The sequence below is a fragment of the Zosterops lateralis genome (genome assembly GCF_965231275.1).
Source record: "Zosterops lateralis genome assembly, chromosome: 8".
NCBI classification, from domain to species: domain Eukaryota; kingdom Metazoa; phylum Chordata; class Aves; order Passeriformes; family Zosteropidae; genus Zosterops; species Zosterops lateralis.
The window spans coordinates 14,832,619-14,857,477 of NC_139768.1; the positions used below are offsets into that span (position 1 = coordinate 14,832,619).

At 40.3% G+C, this 24,859-nt stretch overlaps 1 protein-coding gene across 3 annotated transcripts in view; it reads left to right on the forward strand.

The window, feature by feature from the left end:
* Positions 1–24,859, forward strand: part of ARMH3 (armadillo like helical domain containing 3) — a 122,696-nt gene that overhangs the window by 34,423 nt on the left and 63,414 nt on the right. For all 3 annotated transcript variants that reach the window (XM_083866731.1, XM_083866733.1, XM_083866732.1), the window contains exons 19-23: positions 1,369–1,429; positions 4,004–4,092; positions 16,813–16,895; positions 17,424–17,550; positions 20,205–20,280. In XM_083866731.1, the coding sequence (XP_083722857.1) occupies positions 1,369–1,429; positions 4,004–4,092; positions 16,813–16,895; positions 17,424–17,550; positions 20,205–20,280 (436 nt within the window). The remainder of the gene's footprint in view (positions 1–1,368; positions 1,430–4,003; positions 4,093–16,812; positions 16,896–17,423; positions 17,551–20,204; positions 20,281–24,859) is intronic.

Genomic DNA, 24,859 nt, shown 5'->3' on the forward strand with positions numbered 1-24,859 from the left:
TACATGACTACCTCTCAGACAAATCCAGGATTGCAGCTCTATAGCAATAACTCCTGTATACATTTGCAGAAAGTTTTGCAGATGCTGCTTGGTCCATTTGACCTGAGTTCTTAATGAGAGAGGGCAGGTGATGAATAAATTCAGTGTTTAGGTTAGTGTGGTAGCAGCGACAAGTACTTTGTAGATGATATGATGATGGCAAACTATGGTTCACAAGAACATATTTGTGAACATGTTTGCTCGGCATTGAGCTTTTCCTGAGCCAAAAACCCCCAGGAATGTTAGTAGCTAGGATTGGTTTTGCCTGTGGATATGGAGGCGTAGTTGAAAGCTTTTCATGCAGCACATGATTAAGTTGTGACTCTTGTTACTGTGGAGGCCAAAAGCACATATGGGTTTGGAAATGGATGGAGCCTGGATCCCTGAATGGCTGTTCAGGCTCATGGTACAGAAACAGTCTTAGACCTCAACATTTTCAAAAATGATTGTTGAAGCCAAGACACAACAGCTGCATGAAGAATCTTTCTGGAGCTATCAGATTTCATACACTCTTCACCTACACTGTTTTTAGTCAGTATTGAGTCACACTGCTGGGCTGTTACTGCCCTAGGAGGCTACAGCTCACAGTTGTTATCAGTGGCTTGGTATAAGCATTTTGTGCTGAAGTTGGGTTGAGCACACCTCCACACAGTTATCATTTTCACAGATTCACAATTATCACAGATTCAGTAATCATTGATTACCTTCTCTCTATTGTATTTCTATACTCTGCCTCTTATCTTCACACTGGAAGCCCTTAAATGTTAGACACATTCTCCTTTTTTCTTTTTTTCCGAATTAGTCTTACGCAGAAGCTTAGCTTATGTTGAAATCAAACTAGCTTTACTTGCTTCAGAATTTGTTTTAGGAAAAATAGGTATTATTTACAATGTCTCTTTAAGTAATGTCTAGGTTGTACATTGTTTCTGGCAAGAATAATTTTCTAAAATGTGCTTCTTAATGGAGTTTTCCATTAGTGACAGGGCTTGAAATATGAGAGCAATTCTAAACATCAGAATTTATGGTATAGTCTTTATTTGACTAATAGTGGGGGGAACCATATGGGGAAGCAGTGCCTCAAAGCAAATTACAGTATGTACAACAAACTACAGTATTTTCAGTAGTTTCCAGTAGTTTCTTTTCTAGTTCTAGAAAATGTCTAATGTTCTTTAGAACAAACAAACAAACAAACAAGTGAAATCTCTTTCATCTAAGCAGGACTATTGTCTGGTTGAGATAGGTAGGTGGGGCAGTTTGACTTCCTTGTACTCTACTAAAAGTTAACAGTAGTCAGCTCAATACTTACTTTATAATTTTCTTTTCTGTCAGATTTGATGGTGGAATTCATTGTAACACACATGATGAAAGAATTTCCTATGGATCTCTATGTGTAAGTGTCTGTGGGGTAACTCACTGTGATTTCATTTGAAGTTTGAATTTAGGTAGGATCCTGCTCATAGAGCAGTCTTCTGACTGAAATAACACTTTGTGGCTGGTGGGGAGCAGGATGGCTTTTCATGAACTCTTCCAGTAACTTTTTCTACTTCAAAAATCCTCTGTGTGCCAGAAAATTGAAAGCAATTCAATTTCAGACTGTTTTCCTAATCTGCTTGATCTAACACAAAGAGCTTTTCGGTCTAAAAGAAGTTTCATAACACAGAGTCATTGCAACAGTCCCCACTTCCCAGAAGATGAATCTTGGTCTAGAAACAGAAAAGACAGTTTTGAAAAAGCGAGGATGACTGACATGAGGCCTGGAAGGCAGTGTGGAGAGGGAGGGAGGTTTAAGCCTGAAATAGCCTGCTAGGCAGCACGGGGTAAAACTTAGCAATGGGCAAAAGGAGATAAGAGGACAGAGCTACTCATGAGCACTACATCTGTCCCACAGGGGCCTCTCCAATGCTTTGTACTGCTTTAGCCTGGAGGGCAGAAGTAGGATTTAGGCAGTTAGTTGGCTTTGCTCTGACTGTTTGTACAGTGCTGAATTTCCCCAAGGCATGAACAGCACTATATTCTGTAGGGAAGAGAAAGACACATAGGATGTTTTCCCTTAAGGTAACTTTTCAGCATATTCTGATTTTGCCCAGATAACCTTGCAATTACAGTGCCTTTTCAAGGGTTATACAGTTCCATTGAGTTTGGGAGAAATTTTTTTAATGACAATTGCAGAACTATTTGTTGATGGGTGTAATGCTCTGGACTTTCACCAGAAAGGTGGGAAATGCTTGGACTCAAAAACAACATCACATCTAGAAACCCCATAACACTAGAAATAATGAGCACTAGCAGCTATCAGTGGATATTTGTATTCATTCATTTTGGCATGTTTTTGCAGTCCTTTCACTGTACTCCTGTCTGAAACCATCCTATAGCAGACACAGTTACTGCAGACAAAGTGGATGTTCTGAATACACAAGTAGTGCCATACTTCTCTGCAGTACATTTAAGAGGTGACAATATGAAGCTGCTCAAGGCTGGGCATATTAATATTAAAAAGAGAAAACCAGGTTGCTTAGACTAAAGGTATTTTTTGTCCATTATGTGTATTATGAATCCTCAGCATGAAACTTAAAAAAAGAGACACTCCACCAGGATGGATAACTTCATTATGTGACTTACAGCCAAGCAGATACAGAGGTGAAAAGGTGCTGGGCATTGTCCAGTACCAGTAACATCAGAAATAGGAGGTTTCTCCCCATAGGGATTGCTATTCCTGATCTGAAGATAGCTGTCTATCCTAGCTGGCATGCTTCCTTTTCTTGGTTGAATTTATGAGAATCCAATTTGAAGTGCAACACTTAATGTCATGCTCAGCGATTATAAATAGTTTTACCTTTATTCAAAGTTAATTTCAGTTGCTACCTCATTGTGGTATTTTTAGATTATCTATGGGTCTGAAAAGAATAATGTATACCTTCTGCATATTTTTTGCTATAAAACCCTTGTCTTGAACTTTTCACCTAATTTAGAATAAATTCCATGCAAATTTTTAGAATTTGATTTCTCTTTGTTTATCTGATGTGCGGTGTCTTTCACCAGTATCTTTTCAGAAAGATGTGGGTTTTAGTGAGATAATGTGTTTTTGAGAAATAGGAATTTGGGAAAAAGGAATTTTTCCTTTTTCTAGTCTTCCTTCTATCTTTTCTACCTGTCAATAGCTAAAAATAGCTGTGCCTAACAAATTCAAATTTGTATATATTTTTTGTCTTGTCCTAAATGATAGTGTTAGAGAATATACTCATTGTACTGTATTTTTAGTTTGGATGCTATTTGTGAAGAATGTTTGTACACCTAAGAGTTTGTATGAACCCTAATTGCTATAGAGACCTACAGGATTTGGAGACTTGACAAGTGCTCTACCTGTATGCTGGGGGATTCCAGAGGTTGTATGTGTATTACATGAACATTCCAAAGCTCATATTTATTTTCTTAAGGAGACTGGAAAATTTGGTAGAAATATATATATTTTTAAACGTAAGTAAACCATACACCTAAGTCAAACCGAAAATCCTGTAGTTTTTTTTGGCGCCCTCATTTCCTTCAGTCTCATCACTGGGACAAGAGAAATGGAGAAGCTCCATTGTGTACAAATTTTACAATAACTTGCAGTATCTCAAATATATAAAGCCTGCAAGTTAAGTAACTTGTTTTGTAGAGTTTATGAGGCTGTAGATTAGGGTAGCAAAGTGTGATAAGTATTTATTGAACAGCAAATATGCATTTGTGATCAGTCCAATCCTGTTAAGTTTAAACTGGCATAACAGGCCCCTTTCTTTCATTTTGTCAGATTCTTTATTTGTGAGTGTTGATTCCTCTTAGGAAGCCAAAGCCACAACTCTCATTCTCCTCTGATACTCTTTGAATTTGTCTATTTTCCTGCTGCTGATTTCAGGGATATTTCCAGGCTTGATGTAAAATTATGGGAAGATGCAATATCATTAATCCTTTGTCCTCTCTTTTCCAGACGGTGCATTCAGATTGTGCACAAGCTGCTGTGCTACCAGAAGAAGTGCAGAGTGAGGCTTCATTACACTTGGAGGGAGCTCTGGTCAGGTATTTGGCCTCTGCAGAGACAGTCAAATAGAAAAAACGTACACTGGTGGTTGTTTTGTGTCCGTGACTGCTTGTTCCATTGCTGCAGGGTTGAAAAGCAAGCAGCAGTTCTGTTAAAGCATCTTTATGTTGTTTCTTAGTTGGTACATGCAAATTGCCTCCTTTGGAAAGTCAGTTCATTATCATAATGGTAGCTAATTTACTTTCTTGTCTCTCTGTGCTCACTGTGGTATCCAAATGTCTTTGTTTTTCTGTTCCATTACCTGAGTCCCTCTTTACCTGATTGGAGAAAATGGAGTCATGTTTTATGGAGTAGTGTTTGTCTCTCAGATATTTGTGAGTGGAAATAAGGTAGGCTCTTGGGTAAAGGGAGATGAACCTTGCTTTTCCTTTTACTGTAAGAGATACTCACACATAGAATAGTGTGTGCAGCTCCTGAAAAGAGCAGCCTTGAAACGTCAGTGTGAGGGAAGAGAGGCTTTTAACTCTGACCTTTGAGGTGGTGGTACCAGGTCTGGTTTGTGCCACTTGCATCCTGAGATAGATAAATAAGTATTGTGGAGTCTGATGTAATTCACTGGACAGCTTCGTAGGACTCTTACATGATGCAGTCATTGTGTGGGAGGTCTGGGGAAGGGAGTAGCAGAATGGATGAAGAGACCTAACAGGTGTCTTTGGTGAATATGGTATGTGCTTCAGTTCTTATCTAGCAAGCAGTGAAGTAGCTCAGCTGGGAAAGTACGGTTAATCCCCTTGATGTTGTGGCTTAAACAAGAGCTTTATGAAAATTCAGGGGAGCATGGCCCTAATTGTGCATTCCTGAAGCTGTGCTTGAGACCTGGGATCAGCTACTTGCCTGGTGTAATGCAACTCCCATCAGAAATTTGAGACAGAATTGGCTTTTAAAAGAGGCAGTGATCAGTGGTTTGTGAAGCTGCTCTCAATTGACACTGAGCACTTCCCTTCAGTAGCCTTGCCCAGCTGAGATGTAGGTACAGAGAAATGAACCAACAACCAGAGTCATTTTCAGTTATTAAATTTTCACCTTGTGTGACATGTGGCCCATTCAGACTTTCTAAATTATTCCTGCAGAAGGTGAAGTGAGTGCCACTAATTAAGGGATTAGCAGTTCCTTTTCAGTTGTTTTCCTCAGAACAGAGCCCCTAGAGGCATGGCTGTGGTGTAGTGCCAGTTCAGGAGATGAGTGTGTGTACAATGTGGATGTCTGTTGTAAATGGAAATTGCATCTGACAATGTGTGTGGTATCTTCTCAGCAGTTACAGTGAACCGGAGCCATTTCGATTCGGCCAGGCTGGCCTGGATATTTTCTACACACTGGCAGAATGGAAGTTTGAAATATAGCACCTTTTGCTTGAAAGTATTGTTCCACAGTTCAAGGAGCGCACACTCTTAAGCATCTTTCAATCCTTAACTTTCCCTATTTCAGGGGAGGAGGAAAAATTAAAATACTCACTACACACTGAGATTCAGCATCTTGGGATATTCTTGTTAGCTGTTTCTAATTAGCTGGTGTTTATATAGACCTTTGGAAACATAAAGTGCCTCAGAAGTATTAAGTACTGCACATGCTTTGAAAGCAAAGCAGTAATATAAAAACACTTGGATTAGTCAGGTTTTTGTGAAGGAACTGGAATGTCGGCACACCTGATGTAGCTGAAGAGCTCCATGATTACAATAGATTTTTGTGTATTTTAGGTGATCCTCTCCTAGGAATAAACTACCACAGAGTGTTTCAAAATTATTATTTTTCTTTAGTAGGATGTTGAGGTGAACAGAGAGGTTCTTCTGTAGCTGCTAAGTGGTTTATACAGCCTGGAAGACCCTGGGTGAAGTGGTGCATACACCTGTAAAAGGGCAGATCCTGGCTGCTCCAGGTGTGCTTCTAGAATGCTATATAAGTTGCAGAATAAATGCCGATTTCCAGCCCTGTCTTGAGATCTGTTTCATACTTAACTTTTACCCTGTCAAAGTTGCTCTTTGATTACCCAGAATGCTGCTGCCTTTGATGTGAAAGGATGTCTTTCTGTGGTCTTGATCTGTGTGACAGACAATTCCAAACTGGAGCACAAGACTTCTGAGTTGATTTCTGTCCTTCATATGACCATCAGGCTTTTATTTTGCATGGAAGAATTAGTTATCACTGCTGGATGAACAGTTAAAAGGGAGCAGCTATTCACTGTAAGGTCTAAGATATCAGGTTGCCCCATCAGGTGTGCTTTACAGAACGTCTTCAAGCCCACACTTATCTTCTAGAATGACAAAGTGTGTGATGATTTAAGCAATGCCCCTGTGGTGCAATGTGGCTAATAGCAGTGGAGGCCCCCCAGCATAGCTGAGTGGAACAAAGAAGCTGGAGGGAATTTGTGGAAGGAAGTATTGAAAGAAAGGGAGAGAGCTCTACCTGGCACATAAAAAGAGGAGAGTTTTTTCAGGCAGAAAATTGAGTGGGAGAAGAAGACAAAGAGAATAGTGTGGGGTAGGTAGTCGGTATAGGGTGCGGAGGAACTGAGATAAAGGTTGTAGGTGGAAGCAGCAGCAGTGTATGGAGCCTTCTGTTCACTTGCCAATTCTAATGTTAGCTAATCTCTAATTAAGGAAAGCCACTTGTGTGTCATCTGATGGATTGATGCTCTTCCTTTGTGGATGCTTTGTCTTCAGTATGGAAGGCCAGCAGCACTTTGAGAGTTTCTGCATTTACTGTGTTTGATTTTAATTTGCAATGATGGCAGATAAAAGCAGTGAAGCCAGGTGCTTTGGCATCTCTCAGGACATGTATCATGATGTTTATGCAGCCTGTAATGCTTTATACTTTTTTGGATATGCCACTATTTGGCACACAGTTTCCATATGATCTTATTTCTGTTGAACTTTCTTCAGCAACATCTGAGCTTAAAAAAGAACAATATTGTTACAGTCTTTGGATGTGATCCAGCCTAAGCTTCTCTATTAGGATAATTTTTTTGCATTAAGTCAAGGGACCAGGGCCATGGTACTCAAAGCAATATGAATCTCTAGCTGTGCTGACCAGATGACCAAGAATGTTTAGGTGACAGAGAAAGATGCAGGGATTTGAGAGCTGGAAAGAGGATTGACAGAAATGAAAATCTGTGGGTGGCAAAAGTAGTGTGTAGAAGCTGGTTTTAGCTAAAAGCAGTGTGAAAATAATATCAGATCACTAGTGGAGCTAAATTCGGGAACATCTTAAAAAGAGGGCTGGAGAGTGAAAAGCAATCATAATCTGATTATTCTATGAAAGTGATTGGCAAATGCAGTTACTGACAGGTAGACCAGACATTCAGATCCAGAGATGTCTGTGGATTTTGGTTCTTTTTTAGTAGCCTTTTGCAGCAGTCTGTTCACTTCTGTTCCACCAGTGATTAGTGTACAGCTCTTCCCTTTGGGTGCTGAAGAAAATCTCCAGATTTTTCACCACTGATAATGTACCATTGCTGGTGACTAGCCTGGCAATTTGGCCAAGGTCAGAAACTCTTATGTGAATATGACTCTATTGACCTGTTTACTTGCAGACATTTTGGCCAACTGGAAATCTCCTGGACTGTTATGCCAGGTACCTTATACTTTTTAAACACACTGATTAATTGAGTGTCAGGTCTAAAGTACTTCAGAGAGCTGATAGAAAACTTGGGAACAGCTAGTTCCCTCTTCTCAGAGACAGGCTGTGAGGTCCAATGTTCTTGGGCTAGTTTGTACAGCATTTGTGTGATGGACGGTGCTATATGTGTTGTTGTTGTTAAGCATGTATGAGCGATGCCAGAAGAGTTTTCATGAGTCATTTAAGCTTTTTATATAAAAAGACCTCATTTCTTCAGCTCCTCCCACTTCAAAATTAGCAAAGCTTGAGCAATTCACTCAGAGCTTAGGGGGTGCAGGTAACTTCTTTGCAGTTGCTATGGTTTGCTTTAAGCAAAAGCTGTGTTTAAAGAAACAGAAAAGCAATATTAATAAAGACTTCTAATAGCAAGAGTAGAGCCTAAAAATCTGAACTATAATAATAATAATGGTGAAATAGATATTTATTGGGGCAGTTGAATGCAAAGTAGGATTAAAAGTTGTATTGCTATTAGTAAGTGTTGATGATCAGTTTCCAAATTGTTTTAGCATAAGTCTACATTTCCTCATCTTCTAGCTTAGTTAATTTGGTAGATGCAGAATGCACTGTTAAAATAAGGATTTTTCAAATATGTAGCACCATCAAGAAGTTAATTTTTCTCCCTTGTCATTTTAGGGTTATCAAAGCAGACTCTTACAGTGCTATTAGAGAAAATACACTTTTGTACACTCTTCAGAGCTTTTTGTCAGGTTCTGTATTTATAGCAAGAATAGTACTACATTCAAAATCTTTTTGGCTGAATACTAAAAACGTGAAAGGTTCTTCTGGAGAAGATTTTTAAAATAAAGAAGCAATTTTTTGGGGGGAGAATCTCTCCCCACTCCGATTTTAAGTATATAGAAATACTGCCCTTATGCAGTGCAGGTTTAAAATGCTATTGTTTAATCACTTTGCTTTATTATTTTTGTGACTGAAACATTTATTACTGAGAGTATGCTATCTATGTCATTTCTGGTTCTAAAACTGTTGATCAGGTCTGCTTCAGCCCTCTGATTTATGTTGCTGAACAGACTGGAAGTCAGGTGATGTTGTGTCTTCCCTTCATCTCTAATCTGGCTGTCACTGTCACATTCTGCAGCAGTTACCTTGCAAGGGAAGCTTATCATCTTGCAGCTCTTGTCGAGGCAGGATTCACACACTGGTGTACCACACAGTCGAGTTCACTGGCAAAGTTCCTGGTCTCTAGATGCCATGAGAGTTTGGAAGACCATAGAGCTGTTTGGCCAGTTAGCAAATGGCTTTGTTTCTCCCACAAACTAGAGCCTGTAACTGTTGTGTGCCATGGAATACATACTGGGAGTTTGCAGCCCTTAGGGGGTTATAGGAGGAGCACTCCTTACTTACAGGAGTGTTGTTGCTTGTAATATGTGGTATTGTGTTGGCCCAGGCTGGGTTCAGGAATGTAACAGTTAATCCTGTTAACAATTTCATAGAATTCAGGAAAGGATTGAAATTGAAAGATGGTTTTATAAAATAATTTTTGTTTATAGTTGTGGTGTGTATTGTGGGTTGATAATCATTGATTTATTTAAATTATACTCCTGGCAGCACTCCATGTTACCCCAAAGAAAACCCCAGTTCCATCTTACAAAGCTCACTTACAGGCAGCAAGATGGGAAGGTCGGCAGCAAGACTGCAAATGTCTGCTTGTAGTATTCTAGTGTCATTTTCAACTGGTGGGACAATGTCATGCTCACCTTTCCACATTACCTCCTTCAACCAAAGCTAGAATATTTTCATGGGAACACTCCAGCCATTTGATGAAATGCCCTGGTGTTAAACTCTTAAAGAAGGTAGTGTAAGAAATGCAGAAACTTAGTGGCTTTCTTGTAAATGAGGATGTTCTAAATTCCCTGCATGGGTCATTTTTAGAAAGCCTCTGCTTTTACTTAATTCTAGTTTTCCTGTACTTTATGTTAATATATTTTAATACTGATGATAAAGAGTTTGATCCTGATAGCCAGTGAACAGAAAAAGAATAATATAAGATTTGTGGCTGTTATTGATCACCTGGTGAGATCAGGATGGGAGTTTCTCAACCTGGCCTTGCTCAGATAAGCACAAAGGGAATTTAGTCACTTGCATGGATAAAAATCTGGTAGCCTTATGGTCATCCTGCCTTGGCCTGGCAGCTCTCATCCAGATATATTGCTCCAGCAAATACTGGAGATAAATAAAGCTAGCAAATACTGGAGAATTTGATTGTGAATCATGAACAGTTTGCAGATCATGGTGACCTAGTGGAGATAGTGTGATAATTTCTCCTGGGAAATGGTCCCATTGATGATAGAAGTGTTAAAGTCAGCTTTTCAAAGCTGTTTCTTTATCTGCATGGAGGGGTTGCAGCACTCAGAATGCAGTAATTTATCCTGAGCCCCTTTTCGTGTTCAAGCAGCATCAGTCCTGGGTTCCTTACCTTGTGTTCTTTCCATGTTCTCACGTAAAATTTCTTCTCTTTCTCCAGATTCTCCATCTTTTCTGTTTTAAAACCTGAGGCAAAAATGTGCAACTTTAACTCCCAAGACTGCTGTTTAACAGTGTGAACCTACACTGTCAGACAAAACAGAATTGAGCTCAATACTACCCTTTCCTCTAAAGAGGGATGAAGCTTGTGGGTGTGTGCCTTTTTTTTTAATTTTAAATTATTTGTTTTTAAGATAAAAACATATTATTCATCTGAGCTTTAGCTGAAGTTGGAAAATTTGTGTTATTTCTCATTGCGTGCTGGATTGCCATCTAGCAGCATTGCTCTGGCATCAGCAATCAGCATTTCCATTAAGCTTGCAATTTCACACTGTTGGCTCCATTTAGGTGGGAACAGTGAGTCCCGGGGATGGGGGCTATATAAAGAAACTAAAGGGTTGGAAGTGAAGTAGCCTGCTCGACTGATCCTGGGAGCGATGGGTTGTGCCAGCATGTGCTCCAGCCCTCTGGCAAGCTGTTGATTCTCATTAAGAGAACAGCCTGCTTTCATGGATGTACCCTTGAGAGCGAGTCATGGGGAAAAGAGAGAACAGCTGTAGAGTGCTGGTGGTGGGGAGCCTGCCAGTTGCCAGCTGCTTTTTGCCACAGAGCTGTGGTGGCTGAGAGGAGGAACTCGGCAGTGCCTGTGGCAGCAGGAGGGAGGGTGGAGGAGCATCCAGGCAGGTGATTGTTACAGCAGTGAGCAGGATGCTCCTTCCTGAGAAGAGCAGAGCGAAGGAGCTGGAGCATGTTAACTAGTGATGTTGGCAGAGCTTTTATTGCTTCCCCTGGTCCCCTGAGAGGGGACTGCAGCGTTGGTGCAAGAGTCTTGTTTTCTATCACTCTGGGTGATTGACAGGAAGGTGCAAGTGCTGTCCCTGAATAATTGGTTCACTTGTCCAAGAGTGCTGGGATAGTTTGTGCCTCAGGGAGTTCTGGTGTGTTAGTTTGTAATGGCAATGTAACTATTTCTCAGACATGCTTTCTATTCCTATAACTCTATCTGGAAAATACCTCTGTTGGTTCTTTCCTGTCAAACCCAATCTGTAGATACTCGTCTCCTGCTGACTTTGTTTTGATCACTGTTCTTCTGAGTGCCTGGCAAAGCTGAATGTGGCCAGATCTGCATCCTCTTAACACTTAGGTCATCTCAGAATGTCGTATTAGAGCCTTTTGCCTCCTTAAATCTGAATTGCCTTTTGGGTATAGCATTTTCTAGAGATGATTACTCTGTTCTGGGGTCTCTTATCTTCAAAGCTGCACAGTGGGCTATATGGTTATCCTAGTTAACCCTTGTGACTTCCAGTCTGGAACAAGAGAATGGACTGGTTTGTGGTTATGGTATTGTTATGTTGTGATAATCTGCTTTTTCCACATTCTGTGCTGTAATTTCCCTTGTGTAAGGGAGTTGTGCTGAATTTTGGAATCTGGAAGAACATATAAGAAAGCGTTGTTTGGCCTGTTGTTTTTCAACAAACATTTGATGTTGACCATTTAGAACACTAAGCATAGATGGACATTTGATCTGGCCAGGTACAGCCAGCCCTCATCATGTTGCTCTATTTATACTTCCAGTGCTGTTGCAGAGAGAATGGTCCTGTTTTCTCTTGTATGTTGGAAGAACTAAAGCACAGAAAAAACCAGTGCTGCTTCCTGAAGAATCTAATCCACTCTAAGTTGCAGCCTTAGTTGCACTAAGCCGTAACCAGATCTGGCTTACCTTGTGCTCCAGTGAGGTAGTGTGGACCTTGCCTTGGGAGTATGTACGTGTGAACAGGTTGGCTATAGGAGGTCCAGGGTGGTTATTGTGCTGCTGAAGCACTTGCAGGCAAGTGACTTCTCTGCAGCATGGAAGTGTTGCTCAGATGTCATGATCATCTGCCTTCTAGTGATATATGGATGAGATATCTTTCTGAGGGGGCTGTGATTTGAGACACTGGAAGGAGGACACTGAATACGCTGTTGGTTCTGTGGTAACTTCTAGAGGGAATGGGAAAGTCACTGTTCTTCCCCATCTGACCTGAATATTGAAGGGTGGAAAATTGGAGAATTTTAGTAGAGCACTAGATCCTGTTAATGGATGTTATACTGCAGCTGAGGAGCCCTCACATCTCTCTCTCCCTTGCTCCTTTCTTGAGGGCCATTATATGCACCATTAGAAGATTCTTGACCTGTAAGTGCAGCAGATGCAGTGACAGAGGCCTCTGTACTGTGCTCAACCCATCCGAGCTCTCATTGATGAGTGTCTCAGGGCTATTCTCTTCTGCTCCATTGTGCAATAACACATCAGAGCCTTCTGATGCTCCTGGTAGAGTCTGTGCTACATTCTGACTTGCCCAAGAGATGACTACTACTTTTTTCCCCCCTTTTCTCTTGGCCTACCTCCATGGTCCTGTTACATTACACATGATTCAGACAGAGAACAGAGACACTAAATAGAAAAATCAAAAACTTTCTGTGAATGCAAATTCAGCTGGGACCGAATATATACTTCTGTTTGAAACAAGGCTTACAGGGAGAGAAGTCTACTATGCAAATAGGAGTAGGGGAGGGAGTGTAGGGCATCTGTAAAACAGGAATTACCTTCTTCCTGGTAGAAGAAAAGGAGAGGTAGTGGCTGCTCACAGTCTTCTCACAGAGGATTGGCTTGAGGGAGAGCAGCAAATAACCAAGCAGGCATGTCTTGGTGCTCCTTGGTGCTCCAGAGTGGCTACAGAAGCTGATAAGGGAAAGTGTCTTCAAAAGCAGCTGTGCAGCAAAAGAGCTAAGAGGTTCTTTCACTGCAGTCATTTCAGTTTAAAAAGTAGGGAGGATATCTATGATGTCACTTTTCATCCTTTTGCTATAATAATCCCATGGAGAGAAAATTGCCCAAGAGCCAGCCTGCTATATACCACTTTTCACATCCAGCCTGTCACATGGCTCTGTGTCCACTCAGTGTGCTTGTCTACTTGGGTTTGAGGCTGTAAACGTAGGTGTCCAAAGCTGTGTTCTCTTCTGTTGTTCTAAGAAGCATAGCCAGCGTACTCAGCTCAGGTCACTTACATGAACATACTGGTAGCTGCCTTGTTTAATTACAGCTTTCTTCCTTTATTACTAAAGAAGCCCTAATGACACTGTTGTATTGTGAAATTATGGATGTTTCAAGACTCACCACAGTGGGTGTTTTGGGTCCTGCTAATGAATGCCAAGAGCAGATATCTTTAGGGAGTAAAAAAAGGCTCTAGAGTGTGTTGCAAAAATGGTGCTATTTTCTGGTTAATGTTGAAATAGATCTCATACCCAAATCATCCATTGCTGTTAAATCCTGGAGCATAATTTGGGATAAGGTGGCTGAGCCCAAGGAAGGATCCCATTGGTGTCTGCCTGTGCAGCTGGGAGACTGAACTGCTTCTCTCCTGGAAGGAGGGAAAAAAAAAAAAAAAAAATTCCTGGCTGGTGTGAGAGGGCAGCCTACAGGTGGGGTATGAGAGGCAAACAGTTGATTGCAGCAGGGAAAATGTGACACATCTGCTTTGGCTTCAGATTGTTTAGGAATAGTAGCATCAGTGCTCTGTTGGAGCTCAAGGGCTTAGGGGCGTTCAGTCAGTTGGACTTTCCTCTAAAGGTTTATTTTGTGCGTGTAATTGTTGCTGAAAGGCACTGGGCATGTGAAGCCAGATCTAAAAGTTGTTAGTTCTGAAAACTTCAGGGCATAGCTGTCCTCATTTTCAGTACAGGGTCTGCCTTACAAACTACAGAGACATGGCAAAGGGATTTAAAGGTTCCACAGTGTTTGTGGTCCTTAGAGACACTTGAGTAGAGGCTGCTGCTGGCTAGGAAATAGATTGGTTGCTCTTTTAGCATCAGTAGTGTATATCCCAGTTAGGAAGACTGCAACTTTTTTAGGAATGTGTGGTTTCCTAACAGTTGATAAATTTGTCAGTGCAGGGCATACAGTGACTGTAAACCTCTGATGGGTTAGTTCTTCTGAGCCCAGCACTTAGTTTCCTCTTCATGGGCAGCATGTCCCCCTCCTTCCTAATTCTTAGGGAAGGAACAGGTAGTTTTGAGTGGGCTATGATGCAGTGCAATTCAGATATAAATATTGATCTCATGCAGAGGCAATCTCTTGTCTTTTTTCTGACTGAAACAGGAAAATTAAACATAGATTTATCACAATGACTGAAACAAATGTAGGGATAGAAGAGAGAAAGTTCTCCTTCAAGTGTTGTCACCAATATAGAGCAGTACAAGTGCTTCAGGGTGGTCTATGAGAAGTACTGCAGTGGGCAGTTGTAGGGTGCTTGTCATTTGGTGAGTGCTTGTGCTCTGGACAAATACACTCATTCTTCTAAAAGTAGTTTCTCCTCATCACAGACAGCTTTCATGGTCACTGTTTTGGATGTTCAGTGGTGGCTTCTTGTCATGCTGTGCCATGACCTGCTGACAAAGGCCATTCAGCAGAGCTCTTGTGGGAGAGCAGGAGACAGAGAAATGAACATGACGTTTCTCACAACTTGTCCTAGGAAATCCAGAGCTCTGCTACTTTGCTTCCACAAGCCCAAGCTGCTGGTAGTTGAACAGCATCACCTGGCCATGAGCTGTGGCCCTGTGGACTTTTGTGGCTGGAAAGGAGGTAAAACCAGTCTTGTAACTATAAGATGGAGAAATGGCTGATGATCTGCTTTGACAGAGATGCAGGGCAGCTGTCTGCAGTCCCAGGCACTGACTGCAGGAGACTTTTTTGCTGTGGAGGTTTGGTTACCTTGGCAACCTGTTTTTAGCTGGATCTTTGCTCCGGTGGAGAGCCCATCTGTACCTGCTACTTTGTTTTGAAACATTTGTTTTGCAGAAAAATATCTGATAGCTGTTTTCAGAGCTGTGTTATTGTGGAATCCAGGCTCTGCTTTTGGTCCCAGGAGTTTGTCTGATGATGGGGTGATGATGGTATGGAGAGTTATGTGGCTGGATTGAAAAGGTGTTAATATATCTGCTTCATGAGGTGAGCTGCTGACATGGAAAGGAGAAATGCGGTTACTGATGGTTAATTCTGGAATAGCTCTGAAAGATACACCACTTGCATGTGTGGAGTGGGCAGAGAATTTTGTTCATTCCTGGTTTGCAGCTCAGCATCAGCCACCTGTGGGAAGTACCTTTTGCCTGTGATGAGTAAATACCCACTGTGGCTGTAGGCTTCCCTTTATGGTGTGCATGTATAAACTTGTGATACTCATGGTGAACTTTTAGTATTGTAGAGGTTGCAGGACTGCATTCAGAATGTGACAGTTTTGTTTAATTCAAGATCTGACCTGTGTGTTTGCATGTTTTTGCTGTAGTTTTTTGATTTTGCTTTTTGTGAATACTTTGTAATCATGAGGGGGATGAGTATCTAAATACTGCCCATACCTCAGTCCTGTTCCCTGTGCTTTATCTCTTCCTCTTTCATAGCCTGTACCTTGGGCTGAATGATCTTTTCTGCATTCACTGTGGAGTTCTCCCAAACCACAGTTTATTTTTGTACCAGTTGATGGGTAGTGTATGACACTTGTGCAGTGGTGGGGGGAAAAATGGATTAACAAGTTCTCCTTGTGCCTGTAAGAAGTTGGAGTAATGCCTGGTATTGTTCTGTTGGATAAAGTTACTAATTAGTAGATAATTAAGAACCTTTTAAAAAAGGTGTGTACACTGTTTCAGCATTGACTTTTCAGGACGTCTTAATTCAGATGTTTTAAGTCTTGAAATGTGTTGACTTCAGAGCAGAGAGTACATTAAGAACCTCTTCTAGTCAGGCATCAGCTTTCACTCCTGAGCAGCTATAATGCAGAAGAAACTAGTTTTCTGAGAATTTCAACAACTAGGAAAAAAAAGAAAGATAAGAAACTTACATTTTATTCAAGTGCATGGAATACAGTTGTTCATTGTACAGTCTGTTTGATTAAAGCATTTTTATCCAACCTTTTTGTTAATTACCACTGTTACTAACTGATACTGGGTGGTTACAGCAGGAGCTTTTGTTGTTTTATTATTTAAGACAAGTGTGAACCAGATCTGTAATCTTTATGGCACAGCCCCAGATAACTGACACAATAAAGTACTACATCCTTCTTTTTACTAGTGCATCAGCATTGACACAAAACTACAGAAAAGCTGTGCTGTGGGGGTTTTCTTACCTTTTTTATTTTTTATAACTGTGTGTATCAACAAGAGTGACAGTTTGGGGCTGACTATGCATACATCATGTTGGTGATATATGAAGCAGAAATGAGACAGTTGGATTCTCCAACCCCAAAGCTTGCTCCAGGATCTGGCAGATAGAAAAATCTCCATGACCTGACTGAGTTAACATGAGACATACCTTGAGCCTGAGTAGATTTGATTGGGAAGTCAGTGAAGGAGAATAAATGTGGGAAGGTAAAATAGCTGTCACTTACCTGTTCAGCAGGGTATTTTAGCAACAAAAACCACTGCCAAACCCTACATATAAATGGATATATTTCTGAGGTGAATAGCTGGCATTTAGCTTAATTTACACTAGATAATGTAAATGCATCTGTATATAAGTGACTTGTTGAGAATGGCTTTGCTTTTGTAGTATTTTAAAAATACTTACTATTTTTTCCTAGCTTTGATCAACTTGTTGAAGTTCCTCATGTCTAATGAGACTGTGTTGCTGGCCAAGCACAACATCTTCACCCTTGCTCTTATGGTGAGCATCTTTACCTTTGCACAATCCTCTTATTTTTACAACTTAATTGTGAATTAATATTAGGAAGGAATTGTAATGCTGAAAGGATTCCAGAAAGGATTTCTGGCCTGTTAAGGATATATGAGAACAAGGCCATGAAGCAGAGGAATATCATTGTGGTTAGTTTCACAAGGAAAGGGCAATGCATGGACTCACTGTAGGGTTGCCTCATTGGAATAAAGAAGTCTGTATGAGGAAGGGCCTAGTTTAATTTTCCAGATTTGTTAATTTTTTTTTGTTGTTCTGTAGTCCTTTACATGCAAAATAGAAACATGTTTTTCTGGCCCTAGATAAAACAGTATTTAAGCTTTTTGTCTGTCTTTTTGGTACTATAAGGAAAATAAGAAATAAAGCAATGGAGTTCTGTAATACTGTCTGCTACAACTGCATGCCATTCCTTTGAGGGTTTTGGGCATAATTTGTATTGTTTCTGTTGCAGAATAGATTTTGGATAAATCTTCCTGTTGCAACTTCTTTTCACTTGTATAGGTTGTGAACCTGTTCAACATGTTCATCACTTATGGAGACACGTTTTTGCCCACTCCCAGCAGCTATGATGAGCTGTATTATGAAATCATTCGGATGCACCAGAATTTTGACAACCTTTATTCTATGGGTGAGTATCTCCTGACTCGTCAGGACTGCTGCTGCCTGGAAGTGAGGGTGGTGGAAGAGGGATGTTCATGTCAGGTGTTTCCTGTCTACTTTCTACTGATGCGTGCTGTGCTGGGTGAATATGTTTTGTATACTAGGGCGTGTTAGTAAATTGAGAATTGAGAGATAGATAAACTTATTAAAAGGATAAGTTTTTTTTAATGCTACAAAAAAACCTGAACAGGCTCCTTGTCCCTCCGTCACTTAATGTTGGAAATATAAATTCATTATTGCATTGAAGTATGTGGTATTTTATGCATTTTGTGTAGTTTTCCTCTATTACATATGACAATTTCAAGTCAAAAAGCAGGTACATGCTGCAGAACCACCCAGCATAGAGAAACACTGAATGCAAATAAGAATTTGGAAAAGAATTTGAGAAACTTAAAGCAATAAGCTTGCTGTGCTAGACAAATCACATCTACTTCATTCATTGCCAAAGCAACCAAGTAAACAGCCCTCACAAACCTGCTTGCAGTGACAAGTGAGTCGCTGGACTGAAGAATGTGCCCCCTGGCAAAACAGGGAGAAGCTGCCATCCTTCAAGGGAGAGGGAAGGGAGCCAAATGACACCCAGCAGGGAAGGGGAACAAAGAAAAGCAAGGAATGCATGGAGCCCTAATCAGGCATTCTTAGACACAGGAACCTGCAGCCCAGGGTAGCTGCAGCAGCACTAGTGTGCTGCATACTTGAAGCTGTGAAAAAAAAGGAATATAGCTGTGTTCTTTGTTTGCTTTATTCCAAAAGGATCTTTCATTCCTTCACCCTCTGCTCCCTTCTCAGTATGATCACCCAGTGAACAACAGGGGTTAATATAAGCGTATAAGGAGAATTAAAGGGCAGACAGTTGGCCACAGCCCTCTTCTGACATGAGAGAGAGACATCCTCACCTAAATAAAAGCAACCAAAAACCCCCTGTAACTGCAAGCAGAAACAAACTGCCCTTTTGTATAAATTTCCCAGTTTTCAGCCATTACATGAGGGGTCATTCAGCCATTTTTGTGCCCTCTGAGTGCTTAAGAATTTTTGCTAACCCATTTTCTACTCCCAGGAGTTGCAACTAGTAAGATGAGGTGCTTTTACTAGGTAATAATTTTTTCAAACCCATCCCCTGTGGAAGCTGAAAGTAAGTAGAATAGAAGAATAGTGCACTAAAATACTTCCTCAGTTGGGTTGCAAAAGGCACACCTGACCTGTTGAAACAATTTATCACATGAATGTTTGCCATCCTCCTATGCAGAATAAACCACATTGAATTACTCTTGCAGATGCCTGAATTGAATATATTACTTCAGATATTCAAGTACAGTACCTACTGTTTGACAAAACAATGTTACTCAGAGCTGACAGCTTTTTTCTGCAGATGATATGTAATGGTGGAATAGAAAGTGAGAAGGTAGCAATGTCTCAAGCAAATGAAAGCTACCAGGTGTCTTGATAGCTTCCCTTTGCTTGTCAGCCTATCTCTGAGACTACAAGTGACTGTTCTGTCCCCGAGTCTTGGGGTGTTTATTAGCACAGATGAGAAAGCTACTCAGTCCTTTAGTTTTTCCATTAATATGGTTGAAAGTTTCCATATTGGGAGTGAAGGTGGAATCTAATTGACTTAGTTTTTCTTCCTCTTGTTCTGAAACTGGACTTTATCTAGATCTGCAGGACTGAAAGCTTCTGTCCTTCAATTATAGGCATAAGTATGCAGCCACTGTGCTTAAGCATTCACTTGTAGCATCCATGTTTCTGGATGATCCTAAATTCAGATGGTAAGCAGTTCCTTCACTTCTAAATTGTGGATGCACCTTTCTTGTGGAGTCTAATCTCCAGAAAACCCTGTATGTACAAAGTCATAGAAAATTCCCTTTGTTCAGGCAATATGGAAATTAATCAAAACATCTGCTACAGGATCTGTTATTGTTTTGATGCTTACCAAGAGTTGTGCAAGTAACTGCCACCATAAAAACACTACATATTTTGACCTAAATAAATATTTTTGGTACTCTGGCAGAAAAGAATTGGATTCCCTAGAAGTTCTTCCTGTTGCAGAATGTTTTCAGATCTGCTCTTAAGTCTGTCAGAGACCATCTGTGCAGGAGAACACTACCCTTCTTGCTACAGGCAGTGGTTTTTCTTTACGCTGGTGTGTAATTCCTCTCTGCAACTCTAGATAAATGGGCGTGTAAAGACTTCTTCATTGCTGGAGAGGGTTTAAACTGCAGTATGCAGTCCGGTTCAGATGGAACCTTGTGTGAGCAGGAGCTGGAGCACAGCTGTGTGTGGAATAATATCCCTAGCTATTCTAGGCTTGGGACGCTGCTCTTTTTTCTGGGGAAAGTGAACTGTCTCTGTGATAATGAAAGCAGTTTGGGGGACCCAGCTTCTTCCATCTCCTCTGCCTCCATGTTATTATTCTGTTCTGCTTCTTCTTTCCATGTTCCTTATGTTTCTTAGATGGGCTTTGAAGGGAACTTCTACCCTGGATCACAGATAATCTCAAAGATAACCTTTTTTTGGTGTGGTCCGTGGACTGCCACCTTGCCAAAGCAGATTTTTTTTTTTTTTTTTCTGTTTTGAGTTATGAAACTGCCAGTTCTGTGCCAGTTAACTGTCTTCTCCTTTCAGTTCTAAGACTGTCTACCAATGCTGGTCAATGGAAAGAGCCTGCAAGCAAGGTGACCCATGCATTAGTCAATATTAGGTAAGGAGTAGAAGTTAATTACTCTTTTAAAGTTTCTCATTTCCTATGCGACTACATTTTTATCGTGACGGTTTCACATTTGCTTTAATGAATTTTGTTTTGAATTTGTTCTACTTGTTGGGCTAAATTGTTGTTCTAAACAGGGCTCACAGGCATAAAGAAATGATCACCAGGATTCGACTGTCTATTAATTCTCCCAGCTCTTCTGTAGACTGAGTGCTTTCAAAGCATAGCACAAACTGTAATGAATTAATCCTCACATCATTCTTGGAAGAAGTTATACAGTAGAGAATAATGCTGTGCTGGCAGAGCAGTTGTGAACCTAATGGATTTCTGTTGCGTGATTCTATTGCAATTCTACGAAGCTCTGAAGGGGACTGTAAGCCTGCTGTAATAAGCAGATTCAAGGCCTCTTAACATTGCAAGATTTTTGTGTGTGTTTAAAACTGATTATTTAAGGACATTTCAATGTTCTCTTAAACCGCATCTTCCTGTTCAAGGGCAGAAGTTATGCTTTACTTGTAAGGCTAAGGAGTGTAAATCTAGATATGTATTCTTTCATAATGGCAGTAATTTATTTTTCTGGCACCTGAAGCAGCTACTACTGACTAAGCTAGGTACTAGGCAAGAGGATCATGGATATGATTGATTGGAAAATGGAGGGACGTTGAGAGGGAAAATTTACTTCTTAAGCTCTGGCTTGTAAACAAACCATAAAAGATAAAAGTACTTGTACTGAAAAAAAAATCTGTCTATCACTTCCGTAGTTACCCCAGGCTCTTGGTGTCTGTGCAACACCAAGTAACTCAGTAATGTTGCATTGCTGGTACTCGTTTTCCTCACCACAAAAGACATTGTGTAGGACAAACTCTCTGAGGGCATTTTTCAAGTCAATATACATTTTACATGTCTGTAAACCACCTTAAGGATTCCCTTAATAAGTCTGTAAGCTTGATAACATCGTATATGATTCTAGACTTATTTTGCTACTCTCCTTATTTTTGGATTTTTTAAACAGATGTAAGTGAGCATGTGTGGGTAGATAGTGCACTTGGAGTGAAGCAGCAGAACAGGTGGCTGTTGACTACTGTCACTTAATGTGACACAAAGTGTCTGCTCTGGAAATGCTCTGTATAACCAGCAAGAGAAATCTAAACTCGGAGGAGAGAAAAACCAAGTGATCACAGAGAGTTTGTGCTCACCTCTGGTTTGTAGAACCAAGACTTTGCATGGGCTTATTTCCTGTTGGCTTTGCAACTGCTTTTGGGAAGATCAGCATGCAGCTGAGACAAGATGCAACCAAAAAAACCAGAACTATGATATGAACCATGATATCCCTTCAGGGACAGCCTGTATCAGACATGTTCAGAAGGTGGTGATGTCTGGAATCAGTGAAGTCTCTTGTCTTTTTCTCTTCTGGACTTCTGGTAGCTTTTCTCTGTTCCACCCAACTGCTCATCTATGTTGAAATTTCATTAATGACTTCTTCTCATTCAGTGAATTTAGTAAAGGTCGAAATTACAGATGATTCAAGGCCTTGAGAGGGATGAATTCTGAGAAGTTAGTCTGTTTGATTTATCCCATTTCCGTGCTCTCAAAAAAAAAAAAAAAAAAAGGAAGGGAGAGTTTTGTCTTCTGGTTTGTTTTCTTCCGGGGTTAAAATCACAATGTTTGAAGAGGTCTTTAGCAGAATAGATTTCAGAGCAGCCAGAGAAGTCCAAAGGTAGTGTGCTTTTCTGAAAGTGTTTGACAGTGTGATGGTTCAAAGTGGTGACTAGGACTAGAACCCCCATTATCTGGGTTTCCTGTTTGTTTGTGTCCCTTTGGTTTTTCCCTTAGAGTGGTCTTAGTGTACTGTGTCTTATTTGGATGCCTTTGCCATGAAGGAAATGAATTTAGAGATATCCACACTGGATTTTTTCCTCACTTTGCTTCATCATTCTGTGAAGTTTTTATGAGCAGTGATTACCTGCTTTTTGCTGTAACTATGCAGTGCAAAGTCATGCTCTGGTTTATATCTTGGTCTCATTACACAAGCTATTTAAAAATAAATAAACATTGCAATTTCCTTATCCTGGGGCTTTTAGTGGGTTTTAGAAATGTAAAAGCATCTGCCTGTGCATGCATACAGTGGGCTTTAACTTTTTAACAAGTGTCTTAAATCTTAGTGTACAATTTTATGTGCATTTCTGCCGGGAGAGGAATGGTAAGTTATTTACAATGTTTCTGGGATTCAATGCATTTGTGTTACAGGAGTAACTATTGAGGAGACACCAAAACAGTCCTACTTCCTACTTGTGCTCCACAGTGCTGGACTGAGGAGCTCTGCTGATTAATTGCTTAAATAGACAGTCAGGATGAGTAATACCTAGAGAATCTTAGACATGTTCTTCTTTAAACTCAGCTGCAGAGACATCCCGCTTTGGGTATCCTATTATGGTATGAGCAGTACCTTTTAGTTGGACTAAAAGTTCTCCAGTAGACAGTCTGAGTTTTGTTGTTGCTGATTATTTGATTTTCGTTGTCCTTACTCCAGTCAAAAAAGCAGTCATGAATATTCTTTTTGAGCATTAAGAGATAGGGAGGCTATTCCTGCCATCTCTCCTTTCTACAGATAATTCATAATTTTTTTCCAACCCAAAGAAAATGAAAAATTGAAGAAGAAAGAATAATAATATCCTTATCTGTCTGAAAATCTTACATACCAAATTGGAATGAGTGATTCTGATTGCTGTCCTATCTCATAATAGTCATTATAATTTCTGGCTGTGGATTTGTCTCTGGTTTTCATAAATAATTGAGATATGATAGACAGCAAGATATAGCTGCAGCACTGATGGGGTTGAAATAGGAAGATGCAGCAGTTGGTGGTTTGAAAACTCACCTTTTCACCTATGAGGAAATAAACACATTTTGAGACAAGCTTTTTTTTTTTTTTAACTAATGAGCTTCTTCAAGATAACATTGTGCAGGTTTGCATTTAATGAGAATTTTATTAATGCAGGGTTCAAAGGGGCATTTTCTGATTGCCTATTCAGTGAGAAAGGTGGCAGCTGAATCCCTGTATTCTTTTAATAGACTTTCTCCAGATCAGGATTTTTCCAAGGTGAATAAATAGATTAACTCAATGATTAATAGGCTGAATGTCTCCCTTGTCTGAAATTCAGCCCTATCATAATTTTTAAAGTAATTTTATTTTTCTCACTAAAACACTTTTAATAAGCAGAGAGTAAGTTTGTAGCATGAAACTAGGTGATAGGATTATTCATTTTTTTAGGTGTTTTCTGTGCTGTTGTAGCATATGCTGCAATCCTCACTTGAGTGCCTTCATTCACTCTTCCATCTTGCAGCTACTTTTATTCCAGCTGAGCCACCCTGTGTGATGCTTTTTCCTTGAATGGAAGGTGCTGCTTCTCCCAGGGCTGCTTTTGGGGTTGTAAAGGAGAGACTTGGGATTTGGGAGGAGCACTCAGAGCATTGCATGGATGTGTATAAAATGGTTATGCTTGGTGCCAGTCTATGCAGGAGCACTCTAAAGGAAGATTTGCGATTTTACTTAGGCCAAATTGGACTGTGTGTGTTTGTTGTAGGACACTTGTCATCCTGTCCCTGAAGCTATAGCTCCTGATAATTTCCAGCACTCACAGAATTGCCTTTATTGAAGACCTTGACAGAGGAGAAAGCTCCATTCAGATATTTGTTACAAAGTGGGTTGCTGCAAGCAGTTCACCTAGTACCTTCAGGACTGTTCCACCAGACTGAACGGAATTTAGCATTTATTTAAGGGGAGAGAAGACCAAAATGCTGCTGACCTAGTCATGTTGCAATGGCTTTTATGCAGGATATGTGAAAGTCGACCTGCTGGTAGAGAAATGTGTCTGTATTTGTGGTGTAGGTGGTGATCTACAAATAACAATCAGCTGAGACTGTGTGCAAAATATGTGCTTATATCTGTACACACACATTCTTCCTTCCCTCTCTGTACAGGCATAATAGACATACAAACACGTTTCTTGCCAATATGAATCAAAGTGAAAATGGAAGAGCAAGCGTAAAGCTTGTTTATGAAAAGAAATGGTTAAGAAAATCTATGTTCATATATATTATAGATATCTGTGTGAACATTATAGGTATGTGCACCTATGTAAATGTGAACATCCATATATGGATGTCTGTGTATATATAAATACATTTGTAATGCATATACAGACATGCATATATACACTTAAATTCTATATATTTATTTACATATAGAACACACAGATATGTTTCCTTTGACAACAGGCTTATTAAAGCCATAATCTCCAAGCTGAAAATACCAAGAACCTTCTTTTTCCATCTTCTCCCAGATGAATCACAAGGGTTGGTTATAGATGCTCAGATGTTGCTTCTTCCAGCAGTACAGTTGCACTGGATGAGTCCCCTGGGACTGTGGAACCATGTCTGGAACTGCTCAGGGCCAGCCAGTGCAGAGCAGGAGAGGGTGCTCAGGCATGCAGGTTACAGCCCACAGTGATGTGGAGTTCATTCCCTGCAATTTTTAAAACCACCTGTGAGGACTCTGCTGATGGAATAACAA